The sequence below is a fragment of the Chlamydotis macqueenii genome, chromosome 12 (genome assembly GCF_036417535.1).
Source record: "Chlamydotis macqueenii isolate bChlMac1 chromosome 12, bChlMac1.mat, whole genome shotgun sequence".
Classification (NCBI taxonomy): domain Eukaryota; kingdom Metazoa; phylum Chordata; class Aves; order Otidiformes; family Otididae; genus Chlamydotis; species Chlamydotis macqueenii.
In genome coordinates this window covers 7,665,604-7,688,930 of record NC_141567.1, presented here as the reverse complement: position 1 = coordinate 7,688,930, position 23,327 = coordinate 7,665,604, and the positions used below count along the sequence as shown (strand labels likewise).

Below are 23,327 nucleotides of genomic sequence, written 5' to 3'. Positions count from 1 at the left end.
CAAAGATGGGACTGTTGTAACTCAGAGAAGGAAAGGTAACAGAACAAGTCCCAAAGAGACAGCAGAAAATTCTGTAATGCTATCACCTAAGAAGATGGCTTAGAACAAATCTCCAGCTTTCAGAAGGAAGATTATTTAAAATGAAACACAGAAGACTACTGATGAATGAAGAGCAGCCACTGCAGCACAAATGATCTCACTTCAGATGTTCTGCTAGCACATTGCATAAGGCAAAGTGTGGGAGAGAAAGAGAGATTACCCTAACATTTACTTTCTCCCTTTGCTAAAAACACTGTGGTTGCCTGTGCTTCAGGGCATGTTCAGCATCCCTGTTCCATGTTTTCTGTGCATTGCTTGCTCCCTTGATTAACTGGATTCAATAAATTAATATGAATTCTGCCAAACTCAGAGAAGGCTGACCATAGCATCAAAGCTGTGCTGCCTGAATCAGTTCCACCAAATGCTGGGATTCGAAGAGCAGTTCATACATCACGAAAAATACTGGCCTTTGCCTGCAGAAAGCCATGTGTCTCTTTCAAATTTCATGTTTCATTCAACCATTTTCCACCTTTATGGCAGTAGACTGGATACTCAAACAGGAACATCGTTTTGCAGGAACTTGTCTACATTTTTTTTTTTTTTTTTGCAATGGGCTGCCACATTGTTGTGACTGGGATATCAGAAAGAAAAGAGAGAAGAGACATTTGAAAGACAATCCCAAGAAATTTGGAGGACATACCATAAATGTTGCATATCTGGAGACCATTGCTTTGGCTTCAGATGCTTGATAAAATGCCTACTCAAGCAGGAAAAAAAAAAAGTATTTTCAATTCCGTAATTATTTAGCATTGTAGAATACATGACAATTTTATTCAGCCTTTCTTCACTACTGCATTTAAAGAGGATCACGGCTTTCACAACAGCTGATTCTTCCTGTCACCAAAAACAAAGTGTTTGGTACAAAGCAAGAGAGGAACTAGCACCTCTGTCTGGCACCCATGCAAACTGGGAGCAAATACTCAATTCAAGAGAACACAGAGATCCAAAACTCACTGTTGCAGATGTAAGAATAAAGCAAAAACAAATGTTTGTACCCACAGTTTGCTACAGTCACTATGTAATTCAATTTCTATATGTCCTAAAATCTGTTCACTTTTAACTACAATCACAAATAAGGAATAGAGGTAGAGAAGAGATGAAAGGAAAAAGCAGAACAGGTTCTGTAAATGGAATATTTTAAGGAAACATAATACTAGTGGACTCTTTCTGCATAAGATTTCAATTTGGACCACATTGAGTACCTAGATAGCCAGAAAAACAACCTGAGACAACATCCTCTGTTCACATTCAGTGGAAATGCAGCCTAATAGAGGGGCCACTTGAGGAGCGGAGGCTTTCTTCAGTTCTTGGTTTCTCCTCTAAGACTTTCATCAATAGTAGCAATAGTTCTTTCTTCTTCTATAACACTTGCAGTACAGAAATGGCATTACAGAAGCCTATCAGTCCTTTTTACAGAAACCACTCAGCATCCAGACAAACATGGGGAACTGAATTGCTCTATATTTGGCATACAGACATGTCCTAAGGGTTCAGCAGCATTGACTATTCTGTGTTCATGTGTGCTGGAAGAGGTATAGCATGCAATAATGCTAGAAGAACAGATGCGCTTGCTGTTGTGAACTGTTTCCAATCAGCACAATGCCAGGTTAGCACTCCAGCTGAATTGCTGCAGGCAGTTCTTCTGGCTGCTTGAAAGATCATTACCAATCAAAGCAGGTCATTCTACCTCCCCATTTCAACATTATTAGATGAGAGCTTCCTTTAAAGAGTGCATTTTCCTTTGCAGTGGACTAACTCCAATAAGGCGTTGATCTAATTTGATCCCTGTTTCACTAGGAGATATGTCATCTCCAGCTTTGAAAAAGTTATTCAAGAGAAAAGAGCTTGAGCCTTTCATAATTAACATGCAATACTGGTTGCCACGCAGGGAGCAGGCACAGTTATAATAACTTGGAGTCAATAATTCATAAACTATAATGCATTATTAATCAATTATCGAGGTCTGAATTACATTTAATGAGATTAAGCTGATTGGAGCACTAAGCTGTTTGAATCATATTGATTTAATCAATGTGCTTAATTAAACTGTGTACATTTTCCACATGATCATTATTTCCCAGTATCCTGCATAAGTGGCCTCTCCAGATCACAGCCTCTGCTGTTCCTTGCTCAGGAATTGCTCTTTGCTGCAAATTATATTTAAAGGTAAAGGGTTTATTTCTTTCTGAGAAAAGATCAAAGTTGCAAAACAACCATCTAAATAGCTTATACAAGCAAATTGAGAAATGTTGGAATATTTCCCTCAGCAACTATGTCTTTTTGATTTTGTAGGCCTAAGATAAGTAAACACGCCTCATTAGTATCACTTTATCCCTCATTCTAGTTCTAGGAAGGGCACAAGCATCCTGCCATATCTATCCCAAAAATGTTACTCCTTCCATCTTTAGAAACATACTTAGACTCAGGCAGAAAATGTGTTTCAACTCCCCAAAAGAGTACATTTAAGATAAGCAGGTGTCATTATCTCTTTATGATAATATCCATAATGATTTCCCCAGACTTGCATAAAGAAGATGTGATGACAGAAGAGCAACTCTAAGTGACAGCTATTACAGATGTAAATCCATTTGCTAGTGTCATATTTTGTTTAATTTCCTTCACCATTGCTACTAATTAGCTGGGACATCTAGGCTTAACATTAAACCCCACAATTCAGCTCTGTAATGCTGCACACTGCTAAAAGGACACTCATCAGGTGTGTTGAGGAAATACTCATAACATCCTACATAATCAGGATGAGAATCACAACAGTATAACCAGCCATGAAGAGAGCTTTGCAATTACTTCCTTTGTGATACCACAAACAATGACTGTCCCAGCCCACTCTGCAGAGTGACATTGTTCTCAATAGATGCAGGATTAACCCCCATGGCAATATATGATGCTCATGTCTTTCGTCTGAAAAAGCAGCAATGCTGGTGGTCATCAGCTGAAGCAGGGCACTGCTGTACCACTCTAGACCCGCTGAAATCTTCATTCCTGTAAGGAATTCCTTTGGAGCTGTATCAGTTATCCCTCTGTATCAGCACTAACCAGAAGGGCACCTACTCTACATCACTTCAGAGATGTCCTCCCCTTTCCCATCTCTAACTAAAGGCGAGAGCTAACCCACCCCAACTCAGTGCACAGCCAGGAAACACCTCCTGAGAAGCACTCATACAGCAGGCTCAAAACAGCCCAGTGTAAACTGTCCTTCTCTAATCAGTTATTTAGCATTTGGTGGTTTTAATTCCATCACTCTGTCAACATTAGCAACATGTAAGTGTCCTCTACTTTCTTAACTAGAAGACAATTTTATTGCCTGTGTCTGAGTATTTAGATCTTTCACTTACACTTCTTTGAAGAGTTAATTTGTCCATTTGCTCTGCCGCTCACAACAGTATCCTACGGCTTGCAGGGTCTGGTCAGCTGTCTGCCAAGGAGTTTAGAGGACGCAGTTACATGCTGTGTATTTGCATGCATAACACTGTGAACTAAGGGTTTGCAAACTCTCACTGAGTACACATGCATGCCGTTAGCACTGCCTTCACTGGGCTGTGTGTGGCAAACCAGGAAAATCAGAGCTCTGCAAGAACCTATTAACTTCATCGAGTGGGAAGTTGGCACCAAGATCAGAAGCTCCATCATTCTCATGCTTTCTGCAGTTGTTTAAGAATGCTCAGAAAGATGCTGGGAATTGCTCTCCCTTTGACAGTCCCTTTAACTCTCATCAGGCAATGTCTAAAGCTAGACCTAGCACAGCCAGGAAGAAAGTCACCGAAGTGTAAATGCCTGCCCAGTCATTCTTTTCTCTCCACTCCTCAACTTATTTGTTGTGGTTTTGTTTGGGGGCGGGGGGGGGGGCAGCTATGACATTATTTCTGTTTCAAAGTCTCACATGGGATGATTCAATATCCAAGGCAGGTGGAGCATGCAGGATCACTTCACATGCAAGCTTGTAGAAAGCTGTCTTGTCTTTTTTTCTTTTTCTTTTTTTTTTTTTTTTTGTGTGTGTGTGAGGGTAAGGTAGGGTTTTTTAAAAATAATTCTGAAAAGAGCTACAGCCTTCTGAGGAAAAGCTCTGTGTGTAATATGAAAGGTCAAATCTGCAGCGTTCGCAAGAATGAATAAGGAGGAGGGAAAGAGGAATATGGTAAAGATAGATAATGGAGGAGACAGAAAACAATCCCTTTGTCTCATCGGTGCTTCCCACACACAGTCAGAATGGGAAACCAATGGCTTTATCTTCATCACAAGACTATGAGAGATATTGGACTTAGAATGAGTAGCAAAGACATCCTTGCTGGATGCTCAATCTTCATATGACGGCAGGAAGGGCAAGCTTAAAGTAAAACAAAAACAAAAGACAACAAGAGAGACCCTCCCAGTTTCTATTTATACAAGTGTATGGAGCTGCAAAGCCCAGCAGGTACCACTGTTCAGCCTTGGACTTTCTGTTGCAGTCTTCAGGCACCCACAGACATTAACCAAGCATGAATGGAAGCTCTGCTGTTTGTAACTGAGCTGCTCATGAGCAAGATGCAAAGCACAGGGAGCCAAAGAGTTCCTGGCTCACTTCTTTCCTTCTTCATATCAGTTTCAGAATGGAGGATTTAATAAAAATTATTCAGCAAACCACCATCACATAAAGCGGAGTTATAAAGAGAGGAAGGAGAAAGGAGCCAAAGTGAATATCAAAACCTCACATAAACAAGGCATAATGAAGGAAAACAGCAGCCCATTTTTCTTCCCTTCAGTATGTGGTGAGTGTGCAGTTCCCGCAAGCATGCATGGCTTGTGTTTCCTATTAACAAGGCACACGTTAATAAATTTAACTCTGACAAATTTAACCATCCTAGGGCCACATTAATCAAAAGCCTGACAAGACCAATCTGAAAGAGTTGAGCAAGGAAAATAAAGCACAGCTGACACAGAGGATGCCATGCCCTCGCTGTCCCCAGACCACTCCCACTCGATCAGCACCTCCAGTACCGCAATAACTCCTTCCCACTGCACTTCTACTGGGCTGACCACACTGTCTTCCCAATGCTCCTCCCCCACCCAATGCCTCCTCATCAGTGATGTTTCCCACTCCCCGTATGTCTATACTAGTGAAGGATTTAGAGCATTTAAGTACAATTACGTGCAACAGCTACAAAGTCATGGTGAGCTTTGTGTTTTACCTGTGGCACTGGCATTATGGAGAACAATCTCTCAAGGTACAGATTGACAAATGTACAAAGGAGAAATAACAAATTTGACAGGAAAGCAAAGTGACTATAGCTCATGAAAACTATGAATTCTCCAGAACCAGAAAGGGCTATCCATTTTTATTTGTTACCCATGTGCCAAATTCTCCAGGGCTGGAAGCTTCACATCACTTCTCAAGCTGAAATACATATGCTTGGAGACCGCACAAACCAGTGGGAGTTATTACTAGGAAAACTTTCACCCTTTGGTCCCTTCATATTTAACTCTAAGCTGTTGCTTTTGAATTACGTTTTTAGCATGGAAAACACTGACAAATAGGTCCTTCCATCAGCCAAACCACTTCACAGAGAGAAGGGCATGTCGTACAAGATGAGGAAACAAAGAAGTAAATGCTGATCAAAGCCACATAAAGCAGCACAAATTAGGCTAAGTGTGTCCCCAAAAGCCATAATTATCCAAGCTGCTTAAACAAAATAAGGATGTGATTATTTAGATTTGCCTGGAGGCATCCCCACAGCATAAAATATGGTGTGCTGCCTTGCTGTTCTTCCACTTGATAGAACAACAAATATTTCCATCACCTAAGAGCATTGATGTTTACTTCTACAGTCTTGGAAACTTGAGAGAAACAGTTGCTTTGCCTTGACACTGTCTTTCCTCCAAACAATTTCTACTTCAGTCAGCTGGGTTTTAGACGTGTTTTGGTTTGATTGAGTTCAATTGGTTCATAGATAGATCTAGGAAGTCCTCAAATTTACTGCATTGCAAAGCTTCAGAGAAAAAGTTGTTTAGTGGCACATGATTTCATGGCATTTGAGTAAGAACTACAAGCTTCCACCAAATTCACATAATATCAGAAACCAGGGAAAATTTCTGTCTCTTGAAAATGAAGGACTTCAGCCACATAACTGGGATTTGAACCCAGATGTTGAATATTACAACAGCATCTGAAGCATTTGAAACAAGCATTTGTCCAAACTGTTTGGACTTTACAAATCTTTCAGCAAATTTGTAGAATAAGTAAGCCAAGCCTTGTCTTCACAGACAGGTTAATGACCTTTGAAAACCTGAGAGAGTCTCTTAACACTGCAAGATACCTTTTGAGAATACAGTGCTCCAGAAAAAGGCAATGCCTCCCAATATTGTAACATTTATAACATGACACTCCCTAGAAGAAGTCTGACTCTTGGGGTATTACTATTACACTGGTCAGTACTGCGTCGTTGTTACCTCACAATTCTCATTTCCGGTTCTGTGCCTCTCAACTGTCTTGAATACAGGCTGTAAGTCCTGCATACACAGAGGCCATCCGTTCTCCTGTGCTGTACCACACCTGGCACAATAAAGTTTCAGATCCTACCCTCAAGGACTGCAGTTGGTATAAAATTTACCATATTATTAGCATATGCAGTTACCTTTCCCTCTTGTCTCTGGTGCTGAAGGTGAAACATTCTTAACCATTCCTGCTGTAATTCCATTGGCTTGTGATTTTTCTTCCAGATTTTTTAAACCTGCAGGTCTGGGCATATTGTGGGGTTGGTCAGAAAGTAAGAATGCTGTTTTACAAAAATGATGGAGATTTTTGAAATTGTTGGGTTTTTTTTTTGCTTTCCTATAACAAAAATATACCTTTCACAAAGTCCTTTAAAAGCTAAAGATGCTTATGTTCAGTGTTCAGCACATTCACTCGTCACATGACTGACCTACTCTAAGTCCTTGCTTTGATAAATCCAAACATTAGCTTAGCTTTTGCTTTGTACCTTCATTGGAAAGACATAATCACTTTCACAGAAAAATTTGTTCATTGCATGTCTCTTCTGGATGGCTCCAATCCTCAAATAAAATATTCCTACTTACGTTCTTTCAGTTGCCCTATTAAGACCTTCTGCCATGAGGTTTTAAAATTGCTGTCAACAGCTAACCAGGTGATCATCTGCAGTGTGCCAAAGGCTTCTTCATATAACCAACTTCCCCCACTACAACTCCCACCCACTGGTTTTCTGTTCTAGATCATCACTAACCTGGAATAAAAGTGTTTAAGGGCAGGAATTATCTCTTCGTGTGAGGCATGGGCAGCATGCTCCACAGTCAACCTGTGGCTTCCATGTGTTGTATGTGATACTGTAGTGTACATAATACTAATAATAGCAACACCAACAATCCCATTTTCTGACACTGCCTCCATTTTCTGCCATTAAAGCTATGCTACATGCATGCACCTTACGGATCCCCATGTAGCTTGTACTTGTCAATTTTGCTTTAAAATTTCAACCTAGAAAAGCACGGTCATGTTCATAAGTTTGTTAATTCAGAGTAAATGCTTGATTTATAATAAAATTATTATAATAAAAAGATATGAGCTCAGGATGATTACACAGTAATGTCATAATAACTGCAGTCACTGCACTCTAAATCTGAACCAAGAAAGATAGGAATAATTTTCATCAACTCTGGTATTTGAGCTTCCTTTTAGTTTATACATGTAGCACAGACATTATGAGGAGTTCTACTCACATATCACCAGATACCCCTGAAAGGAGAATTCTGCAATAAGAAATGTGGATCATATCACAGAACCCCTTCGGATACTTCTAGCCTAATATCTCAGCGAGATAATTAGATATATTTGCTTAACAACCAAAAAGATTTTAAGACAATTGAAATTTTCACACTCCCTCAAAGTTCTCAACCTGTGTTATAGATGTGTGAAGAGCAGAGATTAAAAAATGTCTTGTTACTGACTCCAAAAAAAAAAAGTCAACCTGTCTATAAGTAGTTAGTCATTTAGGTGCTCAAATCAAATCTAACCCAATATGATGCTAACCAGAATCTTATCTGTTGATTACAGAAACTTGCATATCTTAACCTTGTTAATCAAGGCCCTTGAAGGTCTGTATCTTTGACTTTCACAATGAAAAATAACCACCTCTAGATAAAACAAGACCATTATAATATTTAACATTAGACAGTACACCATCAGTTAGACTCGGACAGAATGCAAGAAGCTACATTGAGTCCAGATGGATCTACTGAGAACATTGGAGGAGCTGGAATTTGACCAGAACACTTTGATCACTGTCCATAACTGGGAAAGAGTGATCTTGTAATTTTTTTTTCCCCCCAAGGTTTGGAACATCAGCAAAAAATTAAAATATCTCTTTAAACTGATTATTTGAACTCAGTTTCTTGCTGTTGGAGATATTTGATAGTTAACTTTGTAATTGTTTCAAATTATTAAAGAAAAATTTGAAGTAAAAAGTGGTGTCAGCTCTCCTGCCTCCTCTGTATAAATCTGTAATTTTAAAATGCGCTGTAATTCGCCATTCCCCATATTTAGTTTTCTTTTTGCAAAGTGGGAAAGGCAAGAAAATCAACACATTTACAAAACAGGTTGTCGTTGCCACTACTGACACGACTGCAAGTCGCCAGCATCTTTTTTAATGCTTCATTTGACTACTTACAGAATTGCTCCAAGTCATCTCTTTTTTTGGAGTCTGGCATGGCAGTGATCGTGAGCAATGGGCATGGATTTCCTCCCAGCGTCTGGCAGAGCATCTGCTGCCTCCAGTAAACCTTCTTGGGGTTCCTATTTTGTTCCAGGATATCAAGATGAGACTGAGAAAGAAGCAAGGAAGCAGATTTATAAATAAGGTCATGATCTATAAAACATTATTTTATTCCACTAGCTGTGTGTTATTATTGGTACTAACTTCATCCCTTGCTAACTTCTCTCTTCTGACCATCACCTTTTACATCCCACAAACATGCACAAACCATTCAGAATACATCCCAGTTCACTGAAGCTGTAGAGAACTATTACCCTTACTTCATTTTACATGAACCATTCCTAGGTGCTTCTCTTATTAGTGTAACGGAATTTCTACACAGACACACAAAGTCCAAAAGAGAACTGCTTACTCCTTATATTTTAACAGGGGCTGTGAAGAAATGTGAGAAAACTCACAGTTTTTGTGTGTTTATAGAACTGACTGGTTAGCTGTCAAGCACATGCCAGTGAAATTAAGGAACAACTCTACACTCGAAGGAGCCAAAAAGTTTACATCAAAACAACATTTTGTACAATCAGTAGTGGGAAATTTGAAAAGCATCTTTCCAAGAAGTTATTTAAAAAGGAGAATTTCTTCCTCCCTCCTCACAAAGTTTATGGCGGTTTTAAACGATTCTTAAGACCAACAGCTTGAGAAATTTGAGGAAAAGAATTGGCAGCTTAAAAAAAAAACCCAAACTGGACTTTTTGGAACAAATTCTGATGGTCTTATTAGACACATAGCCACTTGCCACCCACGCACCAGATGACGCGTAGTTCTCTCTGTTTACACTGTGATTGCAAGTGACGAGAGGGTGTAAGCAATCCCATTGCAGGGTGTTGCCAAGTGTTGTGGACCACTTGTCTCTCCATTGGTAGAAACAGGTATACTACAGTGTGCACACTTGTCCTAACAGTACTTTAGCTAAACACACCATCTCACTGAACAACCCTTACATGATAACTTTTTGTCTTCACAAGTCAGGGCTAAATTTTACCCAAAGTTTACGGGACAAGATATTCCTGTTCCTCAAACCTTGGAGCTTGCTGTCTTTCAGACTGCTTTCCCAGTATCCACTTGAAAGCAAACACAGAACTGAAATTTACACTCATCTATGTCATAAAACAATGAACATACTGCTCTATAAAGTAAATTAAATTATTAGACGCATCCAATGATCTCGCATAGATACAGAGAACTCAATATAATAATTTACTTATGTTCCTGGTACCCAGTGAAACTTAATTGGGTAGAGCTGCCACAGAGATTTCAGCTAGATATCCAAACAATTAACATTGTGATGTAAAAATAGATAAATTACTGTTCATAAAATACATTTAATCACTAATGGACAAAAAGTAATGAACTGCAGAGTGCATCCAGTTCAAATAGGATGCTACAATGTGTATTTCCTGGAAATATGCCTGTAACTATTAAATATATATGATATTCTAAAACATTTTCAGATTACTAACTCCATATACAAGTTCATCTTCTTCCCCAAAGCACTATGTATTTAATTGAGCCCTTGGGTTCATAATCACTTTTAATTTATTACTGATATGTAAAGCTAACATACTTCACCAGTGGACAAATGCTTTAAAATGAAATCTACTAGTGCACAAATCTGATTTACTTTATTTACTGTGGAAATTAAAGTAACATGGAAACATGCAAATTGCATCACTTGACATTTTAAATTGGTCCAAGCAAAAAAAAAAAAAACAGCCTTTTAGAATTATTAGATGTAAGAATTTTGCTTTGGCTAAAGAGCTGGACATAATCTATCAATCTTTTCCATCCATAACTGCCATTTACCAAACTTTATGGTCCCTACTGAGTCTGAGTTCATTTAAACTTTTCCTGGGGCAAAATTCCCTTTAACTTCAACGAACCTTTTATTTGAAGAGGCAGCAAAATACCTCAAGAATTGGCCCTGCAAGTCTAGGAATAACTTCTTTTTCATCTCTATTCTATTCATTCAGGAGCAGATGAGATATCCAGGGATTCCCAGAGCATACAAACTCTCCAAATCTCCCTTGCTTTTGTGCCAGCAGAAGATAGAAATCAATAACAGTAAAATAATGATGAGGCGCTGCATTTCAGTAATAAAGTATGGTGGTGAATAAGTCCACCCAGTTATTCAGTATTGCATTTGTCTTTTCCCCTGCAGACTGTGGTATACACATGCCTTCAAGGCTACAGGTCAAACCCCGCTACACAGCATACTCTCGTCCTCATCGATTTTGAGGAGTAACTGGTATCCATAAGCCTAATGAGAAGTGAGCTGGCAGGCGTAGTTTGGACTGTGAAGGCTTGACTGGCCCTCTCCCAGGTATTGGAAGCAGTTTCTTTGAAAATCTATAATGGGATGCAAAGTGCTTGACAAGAGACTGTTGTTTGAGTGGGAGTTAATCTCAGCCTCACTATGCTGTCAGGCCGCGCAGCACGGCTAGTGAGTGGGAGAGGATGTTGTCTGCCTTGAAAGTATAGTTTTTTATATCTGGAAACAGCAAACTGGTATAATTGTAAAAAATACAGCGAGTCAAAACTCCACCAACCCATACCAGAATTTATTGCCCAGAAAAAGTGCTGACAATGGAAACTGGGGGAAAAAGAAGGGGAACTGATCTACTAGAACTGTGTGTCTTCATTTTCAGTAACATCTTTCTGATGTTTAAAAACAAACCAAAGAACCATTCATTTCCTTTATTTTATCTTATCTTCATTTCAGACCTTGGGGTCTCTGACATCATTCATAAAGAAAGCACAATGGATGCATTTCCCAGAAAATTCCCTTACCATCCAGCTCTGCCCAGAAAAGACTGTAGAAAACAAATACTTCCCCAGAAAGCAAACTTCGTACAACTCAATAATATAATTTACACCTTGGACTTGTATTCTTTTAGTTTCTGTACTGGCAGCACTGCTGGGGTCTCACAAATGCCTACTGACACTCCAACCAGCACAGAGGAAACAGCGTTCAAATGAGGTCCACCACTGTGGTATTGCTGGGTGCAGCTCTGAAATCTGAGCTTGTTACCCTGTGTCAGGAGGAGGAGTGGGCAGCTTTTGTTTCTGACTTGTCATTATCTTTAGCCCTCCGCTTCTCACCCCAAGCAAACAGAGACTTCTTCGGTTTGCGTTATCTCCTGACTGGTGTAAGCACTAACAGTTTGTAGCTCTGCTTATCCCATACAGAAATGTCTCCATGCTATCTCAAAATCTCATATCCAAGGCAGCTCCAAACTTTCAGGACCACTAAGCTTATCTAGATGGACAGGTCAGTATTACCATCATTGTGGAGTAAGTGTAGGGGTAATGGTAGGCCAGATAGCAGACATCATCTTTGTGAGGGAACTTGATGCTGAAGGTGAGCGTGTAGTAGCATTTTCCTCTCATACTTCCTCCTGGGGGTGCATGGTAGTGATTCCTGGAGAAAGAGGGAAGTAGATGGTTATCACTTCCAGATGCACATTACAAAGGTGCACATAAGAAGCCAGCTAATACTAGTTCATATAGCATAGTCCAGACATATTTAAATGAATATTCAGCTAACACTGTTGTATTGCTTCAGACATCCACATTATCTTGCTCAGAGATGCAGGTGCCTATTCACAGCCCTGAACAATGCCATGTGAAAATATTCTGTGAAAGCCTGGGGATTCAGAAAATATGAATACCCTACCAAACCAACCATTCCGTTCCACCACAGGAAGAAAAGGGATATTCCAGGAATAATAAAAAAAAAGTACATACAAAAATATTTCAAATATCACCAAACGCTCTTCCTGAGTAGGAAGAGGAGGAGAGTGGGTTTGGGTATAGACTGCATGCAGAGAAGTGACCTTCTACAGATCTGCAGGTTCTGAGATAACCTACCCAAGAAGTCCTCTCTTGTGGATCCCTACTTTTCGAAAACTTGAGCCTCTCATTGTTAGGGAGTAGTGAGGACCAGTTACTTCCTAAAAGATGGGGAGCTGAACATCATATGGAAGCCAGCAGAGGGGGGATCTACAACAGAGCTCAGACAGGGACTGAGTGACCAGGAGACAGAGCTTAAATCGAGCTCCTGGGCCCACCGGCAGAGGGCGTGGGCCCTGGTTAAGGCTGGTTAGGGTCATTGAGGTCTACTAGTGCACTCAGGCCCTTGACATTCCCTTCACTAAAACTACAAAATCTTAAAGTGAGTTTCTCACCAGATCTCTTGCAGGACACTTACTCCAATAAAGAAATTACTTTGGGCTGAGTAAGAAAGCTTTCTTTCAGCAGAGATGAAGAGATGATTCATGCACTTTATGGAGAAGCCTCACAGCAAATCGCATTCATAAATAAATTTCAAACAATATTTATCGAACACTACACCAATTATGCTGTTGCCAAACCTTCTGATTCTGAAGGACTGTGAGGTTTCTCTGACAAATGTTATCATCAATGTTGCATTAAAATGCAAAATAGAAGAGGCAACCAAAAGATGCAATTTCAGCTCCTGAAATTTACAGTCCTAGCTTATTTTGCTGCTGTTCATTTTTATTCAGAGGTGGGGAGAAAAGATAATTATTCTTGTCAAATTCTCCAAAATAATCAGTTCTTTTTTATAAAAAAAGACACAATACAATGCAGCTAGGTTTTCACCTGAATTTAATAGTTAGAAACATGTGGGGTGAGTGATACTGACTGGCTCAATAGATAGTACAGGAACACTGAGTCACAGTGGCAGACTGAACAGCCCTATGATTTTATTCTCAGCTGAACCCTTCACCCCAACATTTATTTTGCAAATAAACCACCTTAATATTGGACTAAGAGACTCAGAGGAAAAAAAAATACAATGAACCCACGAATAGAGAAACATCAACTTAGCTATTATAGATGTATTCCAGTGGCTCCATTAGTTGAGCTTTGGTGGGTCAGAACAATGATATTTAATCTATTTCCTGTTAATTTTGATAGTGAAGGATAATTAAGAACCATTTCTTGTATAGTGCATAAGGAAAGGACTCATCTCCACAGTCTTTATGATACTCAGTGTCACTTGGATGGTTAGATGACCTTGTTCATAAAGAACTGTCACAAAGTGCTAAGATCTTGAGTCTTTCCCTCCAAATTCGTATTTGTAGTCAGAGGTGTGGGAGGAAGCAGGTCTTTGTGGGCAGATGCTGCCTAAATATCTTACATACACATTGGGGAGAGCATTCCCACCTGTCCCTAATGCTTCAGTAAAGGCTTCTCCCTCTGTAGTCCATAATTGCGCAGCCAAAAATATATCTCATTTAAAATGCCACTTAACCCGAGGTTTTGCATCAGATACCTCTGACTGCCAGTAGTCGCTGCTTCTTACTCCTGGCAGTGCTCAGATCACACTATCCTGACGGTACCGATGCCCAGTGCTCTCACTGAAGTGCTCACCAGCATATTTCATTCCTGTTTGGAGCACCCCTGCAGTTCCAGCAAACAACCCACCCAGAATAGGGCATTTCCAGAGTTTTGAACCACTTCTTGACACCTGCTTCAACACAGCAATCTGGCTGGTAGCAACAGGAAGTTCACAAGTGGCTTTGTGAGGCTTCAGTATTCTCCACTCATGCGTTAGAAAGAAAAATTACCTGTGTTTAAGCAGTATAAATGATCACGTATTTCTACTGCATATATAACATGGTCTCCTCATAATCCATCATACAATGCAGTAGCTCTGAATCTTTTAAAAATACACCTAAACAAAAAAAAAAAACCCACAATGTTTTTCTTCCTTGCCTCCCTCTCCTCCTATTGCTGTCACCCCAAGATGGCTCTGTTGCCTCCTTGTTCCTTCAGCAGTTTTTCTTCCTCACCCCTTTTTCAACACAACAGTCTACCATACCAGCATGAAGCCCAAATTAACAAGCAAGGAAGAGAGAAGGGAAAAATAGCAATATCTGGTCTTCATTACCTTATTTGTGTTCTCTTTCAAAAAAGGTTCAGAAAGTCTCATATGCTCTCCAGAAAGTAATATGCTGGTTATTGGAAAGAAAATGAGAGACCAAAGTGTGGGATTTTTAATCAGCACGCACGCTGTATCTACTGTGCCTTTCAGTCACTTTGTAATAGTTAAATCATTTTGCTTGCTGTTCTTCAGAAATAATGTACAGGTAGCATATTTCTAGCATAGCTGTGATGGAAAGTTAATTAATAATAATTATAATACTACTTATCACTTACTCTGCATGATCATTTTTTGAGCTTTAAAGACCTTTGCAAGCATTATCTAATTAAAACTTGCTTCCCATTTATCTATTACCATTCTTTGGGTGGCAGATAAGTGACTTCAATTTTATACCCTTTACAGAGGGGGAAACAGACACAGAGGTGAAGCCACTTGGCCAAAGATACAGGCAGGTTGGTAAAGGAGCTGGATTGTAACTCAGGAATTCAGAAGCAAATAAATCACCTTAACATTGGACTAAGACTCAGAGGAAAAAAAAAATGTAATGAACCCACAAATATAGAAACATTTACTTAGCTATTGTAGATGTATTTCAGCAGCTCTAATACAAGAACAACATCTCTGTCATCTCATCTTTGGATTTTCTGTCTGCAGCGTTCAAGTATAGCACAAGGCACAGGTAGGTGATGGAATATGGCAATGTATCAGCTTAGACTAAAATGGCAGAAGAAAATACCAGTATCCCAAATTTCTAGGCATTTCAAAACAGAATCCAAATGGAAAGTGAACTATTTATCATTTCTAATCTGCTGATGCATTCCCTTTGTCCAAAATCCTTCTACCACTTGGAGTCTGGTGTCCTCATTTTACACACCCTGTACATCTCTAACTGTGGCTACTAAGTGCTATATGCTTTAGTAACACCTTCGTTCATACCATAAAAAAGAAGTATTTAACAATTCATGGGCCATGGATGTTATTTTGGAGTCCACCACATTGGAAACTGGAAAATGCACAACACAACTTCCCTTTCAAGAGTCAAATCCATATTAAGGCATCTTTATGGTCAAGATCACAGGTAGAATCGCAGTCAAAGCAGAATATTCCCACAGCCATCTTGCTATTAAGGTCTTCAGTTGTACTGTAAAGCTCAGGTGCTCTCAGACTGAGACTGGTGTCTCAGCCCTCTCTTGTAGATATCATTAGAACTGAGAGGTGGCCTGCTATTGCTACGATGATTATTTCATCTAATGTGATTATAAAGATGCTGAAGAGAACAGAGAAGACCTAGTTCTGACACTGCTGTGATCACCAAACAGCCAGGTCTTTAGTGGTGATGGGAGAACAAAACACTCCATGTACCCTCATTACTATCTGTGAACTGACTACTGTCTGGAAAAGCTGGAGGTTAGATAATATGCTTACAATGAGTCATGAAACCAAAGGCACAAGCATATTGTCACTATTTCAGCATGCTGCCATTGTTCCTCAAATAATTTGCTGGAAAGGAATATTATTCAGCACATAAAAGCTGCCAAAACAGAAAGTGAATTAGATGATGTTATAGTAACTGCAACTCTGTTTATCATGGGTGTATCCTGTCACTTCGCGGAGAGGCAATAAAATAGAGCAGAAGTGTCACTCAGCTTCCTTTTAACAAGAGCGCTGCTGATATTCTCCATAACTAAAAAACTCTCGTGAGACATATGGGAAAGGTACGTGATAACAGAGCTGTGCCATAACATTTGTCTTTATGAGTGAACTATCCCATCTTCAGTGAAGATGAATGTCAGCAAAGATCAGCCAATGTGTATCACTCAGACATCTTGCAAACGTGCCTTTCCTCCCACTGTCCTTCGGCTCAGAGGTTGCTCTCAATAACAGCCCTGCTGCAAAAGCAATTAAAAGCATCTTTGAGTTCCTCCTTATTTTTCTAAGTGTATCACTCTTTTCACATATTTATGAATAACTCCTGGTAAAAGTAATTAGATGACATTCCCTTCAAAATGTGCCAGTCCCACCCCAGGATACCTGTGACCAGGGTGAATGGAAATGAAGCGAGCTCTTTCCTCAAAACACAAGCAGCATGATAGCAGAATAGCAATCCCATCTCTTCCTATTCTGAGCCAAAGTCTGAAACATAATTTCAAACATACTTTCCTCACATTCCCTCCCACAGACAACTTTGCATGACTAGGAATCTCTTCTACAATCAGTGAAATAAAAAGATTAGAGTTTCAGTAGAGGTGAAAGTGCATATGTGTGTGTATGTGCATTCCTGTATATACAAAAATATGCATAAACCTGGAATAAATGGTAAATGAGACAGACAACAAGTAGTTACCCTAGATGAATATGTTGACATATAATTCAATGTACAGTTAGAAAACACAGAGCCTTCCAAATCAGTAAAACTCCATTCTCTCACATATTCTGAACAAGAATCTGATTACAAGCCTAATTGTACAATCATCACTTAATCTCAGAAGTTAGCTGCTGTTTAATCACTGCACAATAACTGCCTTGTTAATGACATGAGCAGCCACTGCTATGGCAATCAGCGTGCGAAGTTTGCCCAACCAGGAGCCCATGCTCAGAGAAGCCAGAGGCTACAGGCGTTCAAATTGAAGCCACTGCACCGCTCTTGAGGTAGAGAAGGTTGGGTGAATAAAGGTTAGTGAGGAGTACTTGGAACAAAATAAAATAGATACTGAAATTGCTACAGACAGGATGCAAGGTTGAGAGAGGATAATCTGAGCCTTCAGCACTGACTTCTCCCCGCAAAAGAAAGAGGGGAAAAAAAAAAATTACAACAGATATTTGGGATGACTTGGGATTTTTTTTTGTATCAACACAAGTTTGAGGCTCTTCTGCTTCTGGAAGGCAGCCCACTGCCATTGTTTGGGTTTATCTCACCAAATCTACTTGTGAACATAGCCACCTCTGAACCTAACAGCAAAATTGTTAACTACAACACAGATACAATTTCTTAAAAAAGGAAAGCCCATTATTTCATAGAATGGTTAGGGTTGGAAGGGACCTTCAAAGGTCATCTAGTCCAACCCCCCCCTGCAAGGAGCAGGGACATCCCTGACTAGATCAAGTTGCTCAGAGCCTCATCCAGCCTGGCCTTGAACGTTTCCAGGGATGGGGCCTCCACCACCTTTCTGGGCAACCTGTTCCAGTGTTCTATAACTCGCATCGTAAAAAATTTTTTCCTAATTTCTAATCTAAATCTACCCCCCTCTATTTTAAAACCATTACCTCTCGTCCTATTGCAACAGGCCCTACTAAACAGCCTTTCCCCATCTTTCTTGTAGGCCCCCTTGAGGTACTGGAAGACCGCTATCAGGTCTCACCGGAGCCTCCTCTTCTCCAGGCTGAACTGATGATTTCACATCAGTTTCTAAAATCAGCCTCAGCACATGAGTACACGAAGAAACGAGTACCATTTAGAACATCAGAAAGGTACACTTCCATCCTGAGAGCACTACTTACCATGCCAGATGGTAATCATTATTGTTAATTGTGTTAACACCTTCCAGCTTTCTTGTATTTCCCTGCCCAGCTGCAGCAATTGGGTAGCTCAGGCCCTACACTTCAACTGCAAGGTATCTGGGGCAAGGACTAGGCTTTTGCTTTATTTATACAGTGCCTAATGCAGTACCCATGGTGATGCAAATTGGTAAATAGGAATCATGACAGAATTAGAACAAAAATAAAAAATAAAAAAAGGGAAGAGTTGTCACTCAGGCATTCTCAGCCCCAGGTTTCAGCTCACGACAGGTAAAGCTAGGATAAAATAGTTAATTAACCCCAAATGCTGCAGTATTTGGTTACAAAGTATGTGAATTCCACCCACAATGCTCTACTAGTTCATCCTCAACACGACCTCTTTTTTCTGCTGCAAGGCTCCTCTTCCAGACTGCGGCATTCCCAGACATCCCACTCACAGCCACTCAACCGAATACATTTACTCACACCTGTAATTTTCCTACTTGTTCTCTTCTGTCACCCAGCCTTCAACTTCAGTCTTCTGTACAGATTTTCTAATCCAAAACATACTGATTATCCTAGTCCTGAATACCCTTTCAATCATTACATTTAAAATAATTAGTAAGTGTTGTGGACAACATTTTGGAAGCCTTGAGAAAATAAAGCAGGGTTCATTCAAATCTACTGAAGCCACACACTCCGTGCTTCTCTCCTTTGACTGTAATAACCAGAATTAATTGGGGATCAGTTTTCTGCATGGAAATGAGATACCCGAGTAAGGATGTTTCTCACGTGAGTCAAGCTCCAGCTCAGACATATATATATATGTGTGTGTGTGTGTGTATACACACAGACACCCCTATGTACATGCTAACCCTTCCGTTAGCTCCTCAGATTCTACACCTCTTACAAAAGTTGATGTGTGTAAACAAACTAACAAAAAAAAATATCCCATCCAGCTCATTTCTTCCTGGACAAGGGAAAAAGCCACCTACACTACCTTTGTGGGTTATGCTTCCTTGTGTTCCTGGTTGCATCAACAAGGTTTGAGCATTCCCCATTCCCTTTCCTCCTGGGAAAGTTAATTCTGCCCATGTCCTGTTTCTCCCCAGGCATCTAGTATAAAGATCTCAGTGTTTTCCGAAGGTGGAAGCAGGTAACACACTGAACTAGCACCAATTTAGAGACATTTGGAACAAGTGGCACTGGTGATCAAAGGTTAACAACATCAATACAGGTAACAGGAGGGGAAAGGAAGCCACAAATTATCCACCAAAAATGTACTTACTTGTAGTAGCAGACATCATGGCCTGCCCGAAGCCAGCAAGGCCTGCCCTGGAGAGCTTCCTTCACTGAATACATGACCAGCTGCATGCCTACGTGAAAGAAGACAGTTTCAAGTGACACAGAATCATAGAATAGCTAGGGTTGGAAGGGACCTTTAAAGGACATGACTGTCCTGGCTGGAAAAGACAGGCATGGGGAGGAAAAGGCTAAACAAGAAGCATTATTATCTTTCTGTTCTCTCTCTGCAGATAGTTTACACAAAGTCCGTACACTTCCTATACCCCATGCTTTGTTCTGAAATAGCCATGGCTGTACAAAAAGCACCTCAGGAGAAATGAGCTGAATGGCGTTCATTAGAAAATAAATTGTCCCATGGGCCTTTGCAGGGGAGGACTTCAAGCTGCTCTGTTTACAAACAGAGGAAGAGAAAGAAACTAATAGGAATCAAGGTTATCAACAAGATCAGTAATTTGGTTAGTCAAATATTTTATGCTTGACTGCACCATTATTAAATCCTTAATCCTATCACAGCATTAGAGATCTGCGGTGCACACAGTACCATACCTTCAGAAAGCAGCAAGCAAAACCAGAAGAAGGTTTTAAACTTGCCATTAGACCTAAATAATACGTATGTGTCATAACTACTGATAACCATAACACCCATCTTTGTACTGTATTATACCAGAAGATTACTTCTTCCTGACCTCCAAAATATGATGATTTCATGCTCTGAAGTACGAGGCTCTCTCTGATCTGAGCTGCGTATACAATTAATCTCAGCTCCATGAAGCCAGCCTATCTGCAGGCTTCTGATGAAATCTCATTATTTCCCATGGTAGAGTAAGTTGGTGGTAAAGGGGGAAGAGAGGTGGAGGCTGGACCTCCTGATTTGCTCTGCTCCTGGTCACAACTATTTCATTAAATATCCTTTTTGCTCATTTGAAATTTACACAGTGCCATCCAACCAAGAGCAAAAGGGAAGGGAAAAATCAAAACAGGTCCGTAACCAGGAGCTGGAAAGTATTGCCACCTGTGGCACTTTGGCACTACATCACAACTGGAAACTTTTAGTATTATGGCATGGGAGTTAGCCCAGGAAAGTGCGGAGGGAATGTAGCAAATAAACAGCATCTCCTACCAACAGTCTGTGTAAATATTACGCGTGTGCTGGAAGGGGCTGTGAGCCTCCCTCAGACAAGCCGGATATGCCTGAGTTTCACTGGCCTCTCAGAGCAGCAGAAGTAATGCACAGAAGAATTGCTTTAACAGCCAGACCCATGTACAAGCCATAAAAAAGCAAGACATAGCTTAGCCTCCTCACACCAAATGGTATTTTCACATTTTTCTTCCAAATATATTTTTCATTGCATGCTTGAACATGTGAGTCATGTATAATTTCAGCTGCACAAAATGAGGTTATAAATGCTGACAACAGCCAAACTACCAGATAACAAGCAGCCTTCCACCAATAATAGCCAGAATCTCTAGCTATGAAGCAACTGGTGGCTGTATCAGAGGTTGTATTGGGGTTTACACAGTAGGACCTCAACATACTTGATTTTCAGGCTGCTACCAGACACACTACATTGAATTGTTTGGTAATTCAGGGAAGCAGAAGATTATGTGGGGGAAAAAAAAAAATCATTTGGGATCTATATTAATACTTGAACTCCAGCCCTTAGGGTTAAAGAGCAAATGTTTTGTAACTAATTATGTCGCTCATCCAGCCAGTTTCACAAATACAAGTGACAAGTAGCTCCAGCTCTTCGTGCTGTTTGGTTTAGGTACACTGATCCCGAGAGAGTTCTCCTGGTGATGTCGAAGGCTGTATCCACAGGGCTTCAGAGGAATGCAAAGTCTGATATTAGGGGCTTATTAAACATTCTGAGTCAGGTCTTGAGCTGGTGTAAATTAACACAGCTCCATGGAAACACATGAAGAAACAGCTCATGCCAGCTAAGAATTCAACCCACAGTCTCCATGAAGAAGAAATAATTTCTCTTCTGAAATGAGCACTGAAAGCTGGGATTTGCCCTGCCTATTTCTGAGTAATGCCACCTTCTTCCTGAACCACAGACTATGACATGAGCTCAAAGACAGTCAAACAGAAATTTTTTATCATTAATATATCAGCAGAAGTCTCAGCAGGTCTAAAGGCAGAGATGTCTTTCTGGATAAGCCCAAAGAATCATGAATATTTGTTTGAGGATTATCTACATTTATTTAAATATTAGAAGCACTTTCCAATCCTATGCTGCTCATTCAATTCCAACAGATTGTCTTTTTTCTCCTGTCCCTGCCCCAGTGCCATTCTTCCTCAGCTCTGGTCTCTAAACACAGAACAATGACATTTTTTTCCCCACAAATCCTCTCCCAGATCTCAATATTCAGCTTACTCATCAGTCCTCCTGAGAACAGAGAAGGGTCTTTTTCCAAATCTAAAGTAACTCTTTCAGTGGATTTCAGGACAGATAAGATAAAAGTTACAGTCTCCCTTATAGACATGGAAAGCTTGAAACCTTTATGGTATTAAAAAGACATTCTTGTGAACAGAAGACTATCCCAATTCCCTGCAGACTCATACCATAATTAAACTGGCTATTGAGCTTCTCACAGTTGATAATGTTGAAGCGATAGGGAACTGCTGATTTCATGTCATGGACTTCAAAGTAGAACCATTGGTGATGCTGGTTGCTGTTGACATCTGCATTCATAATTAAGTCATACTCAAACCTGTTAAGGAAGACAAAAAAAAAAAGCGTGGCCATGAACACCCCATCAGTCTAGCACTGAACCTGCTGAGGAGAGCAGACTACACCATAAAATTCATTAATATCCTGTGAGAGTCAAAGAACATTGTTGAACGAGCAATGCCAAAACATACCATTAAATACTCACACTATGTTAGTCATGTCAAAACTTTTTGAGCTCTTTCTCATTCCTGCTACTTTCATAACATTTAGGTGTTGGCAAGCATCTTAAACTCTGCATCATAAAACCTGCTTCCCTGGCCAACCCAGCACAACTCCAGCATTTCACGCTGTGGTCACAGCAGAAGGCTGGTAGGGACCCAGCCGCTGCAGGCATACTTACTCACGCACTTGGATGGCTTTGCGAAGGTTTCCCGATTCGAACTTGGAGGAGAATGTCAGATGGCCTGGAGCTCCTGGGCTTGAGTGACTGCAGTAAATCAAAGCAAGGATACATATAGCAGGTTGCTTCAAAGACAGCACCTTTTGTACGCTAACATAGGTTTTTATAATTTTTTTTCTAAACAAGACCTTGAGAAGTAACAAGAGGTGAGCAAAACTATAATTCTCATACCTACTGCAGCATCCTTGTCTACTGCTTCTTAGTGTTTCTAAATCTCATCTTCTTTTCCTTTCCTAATACTCCACTTTGTCCCAGTTCATATTTACTTTCTTTATTCCAGTTACTTTCCCCACTGAGTTATTCCCACTAATTTATTAATTGCACAGGGCAGCTCTATACAGTTACTATATATTTACTCTTCCTTCATCTATATAGTTTCCTTCTCCAAAAGCTTAGAAATCCTTCATCTTGAACAACTTCATAACTCTCTCCTACCTCAAACTGTCCTTCATATTTTTTTCCTCTAAAGGATTTTCTCCGAGTCACTTGTTCTTCCTCTGAATGTAGTTCCTTCATATTTGGGACCCTCTCCACTGCCCACTGCTATATCTTCTCAAGGACCACAATTTCTGGCCATAGTTGAGCACTTAAAACAGTTCACAAGGCTGGAT

The 23,327-nt window shown here is 40.1% G+C and overlaps 1 protein-coding gene across 1 annotated transcript in view; it reads right to left on the bottom strand.

The window, feature by feature from the left end:
- Positions 1-23,327, bottom strand: part of AGBL1 (AGBL carboxypeptidase 1) — a gene marked incomplete at its 5' end in the record, with an annotated part of 274,352 nt that overhangs the window by 194,026 nt on the left and 56,999 nt on the right. The window contains 5 exons of the mRNA XM_086757539.1: positions 8,772-8,925; positions 12,153-12,291; positions 19,565-19,652; positions 22,148-22,296; positions 22,657-22,743. Coding sequence (XP_086613665.1) covers positions 8,772-8,925; positions 12,153-12,291; positions 19,565-19,652; positions 22,148-22,296; positions 22,657-22,743 — 617 coding nt within the window. The remainder of the gene's footprint in view (positions 1-8,771; positions 8,926-12,152; positions 12,292-19,564; positions 19,653-22,147; positions 22,297-22,656; positions 22,744-23,327) is intronic.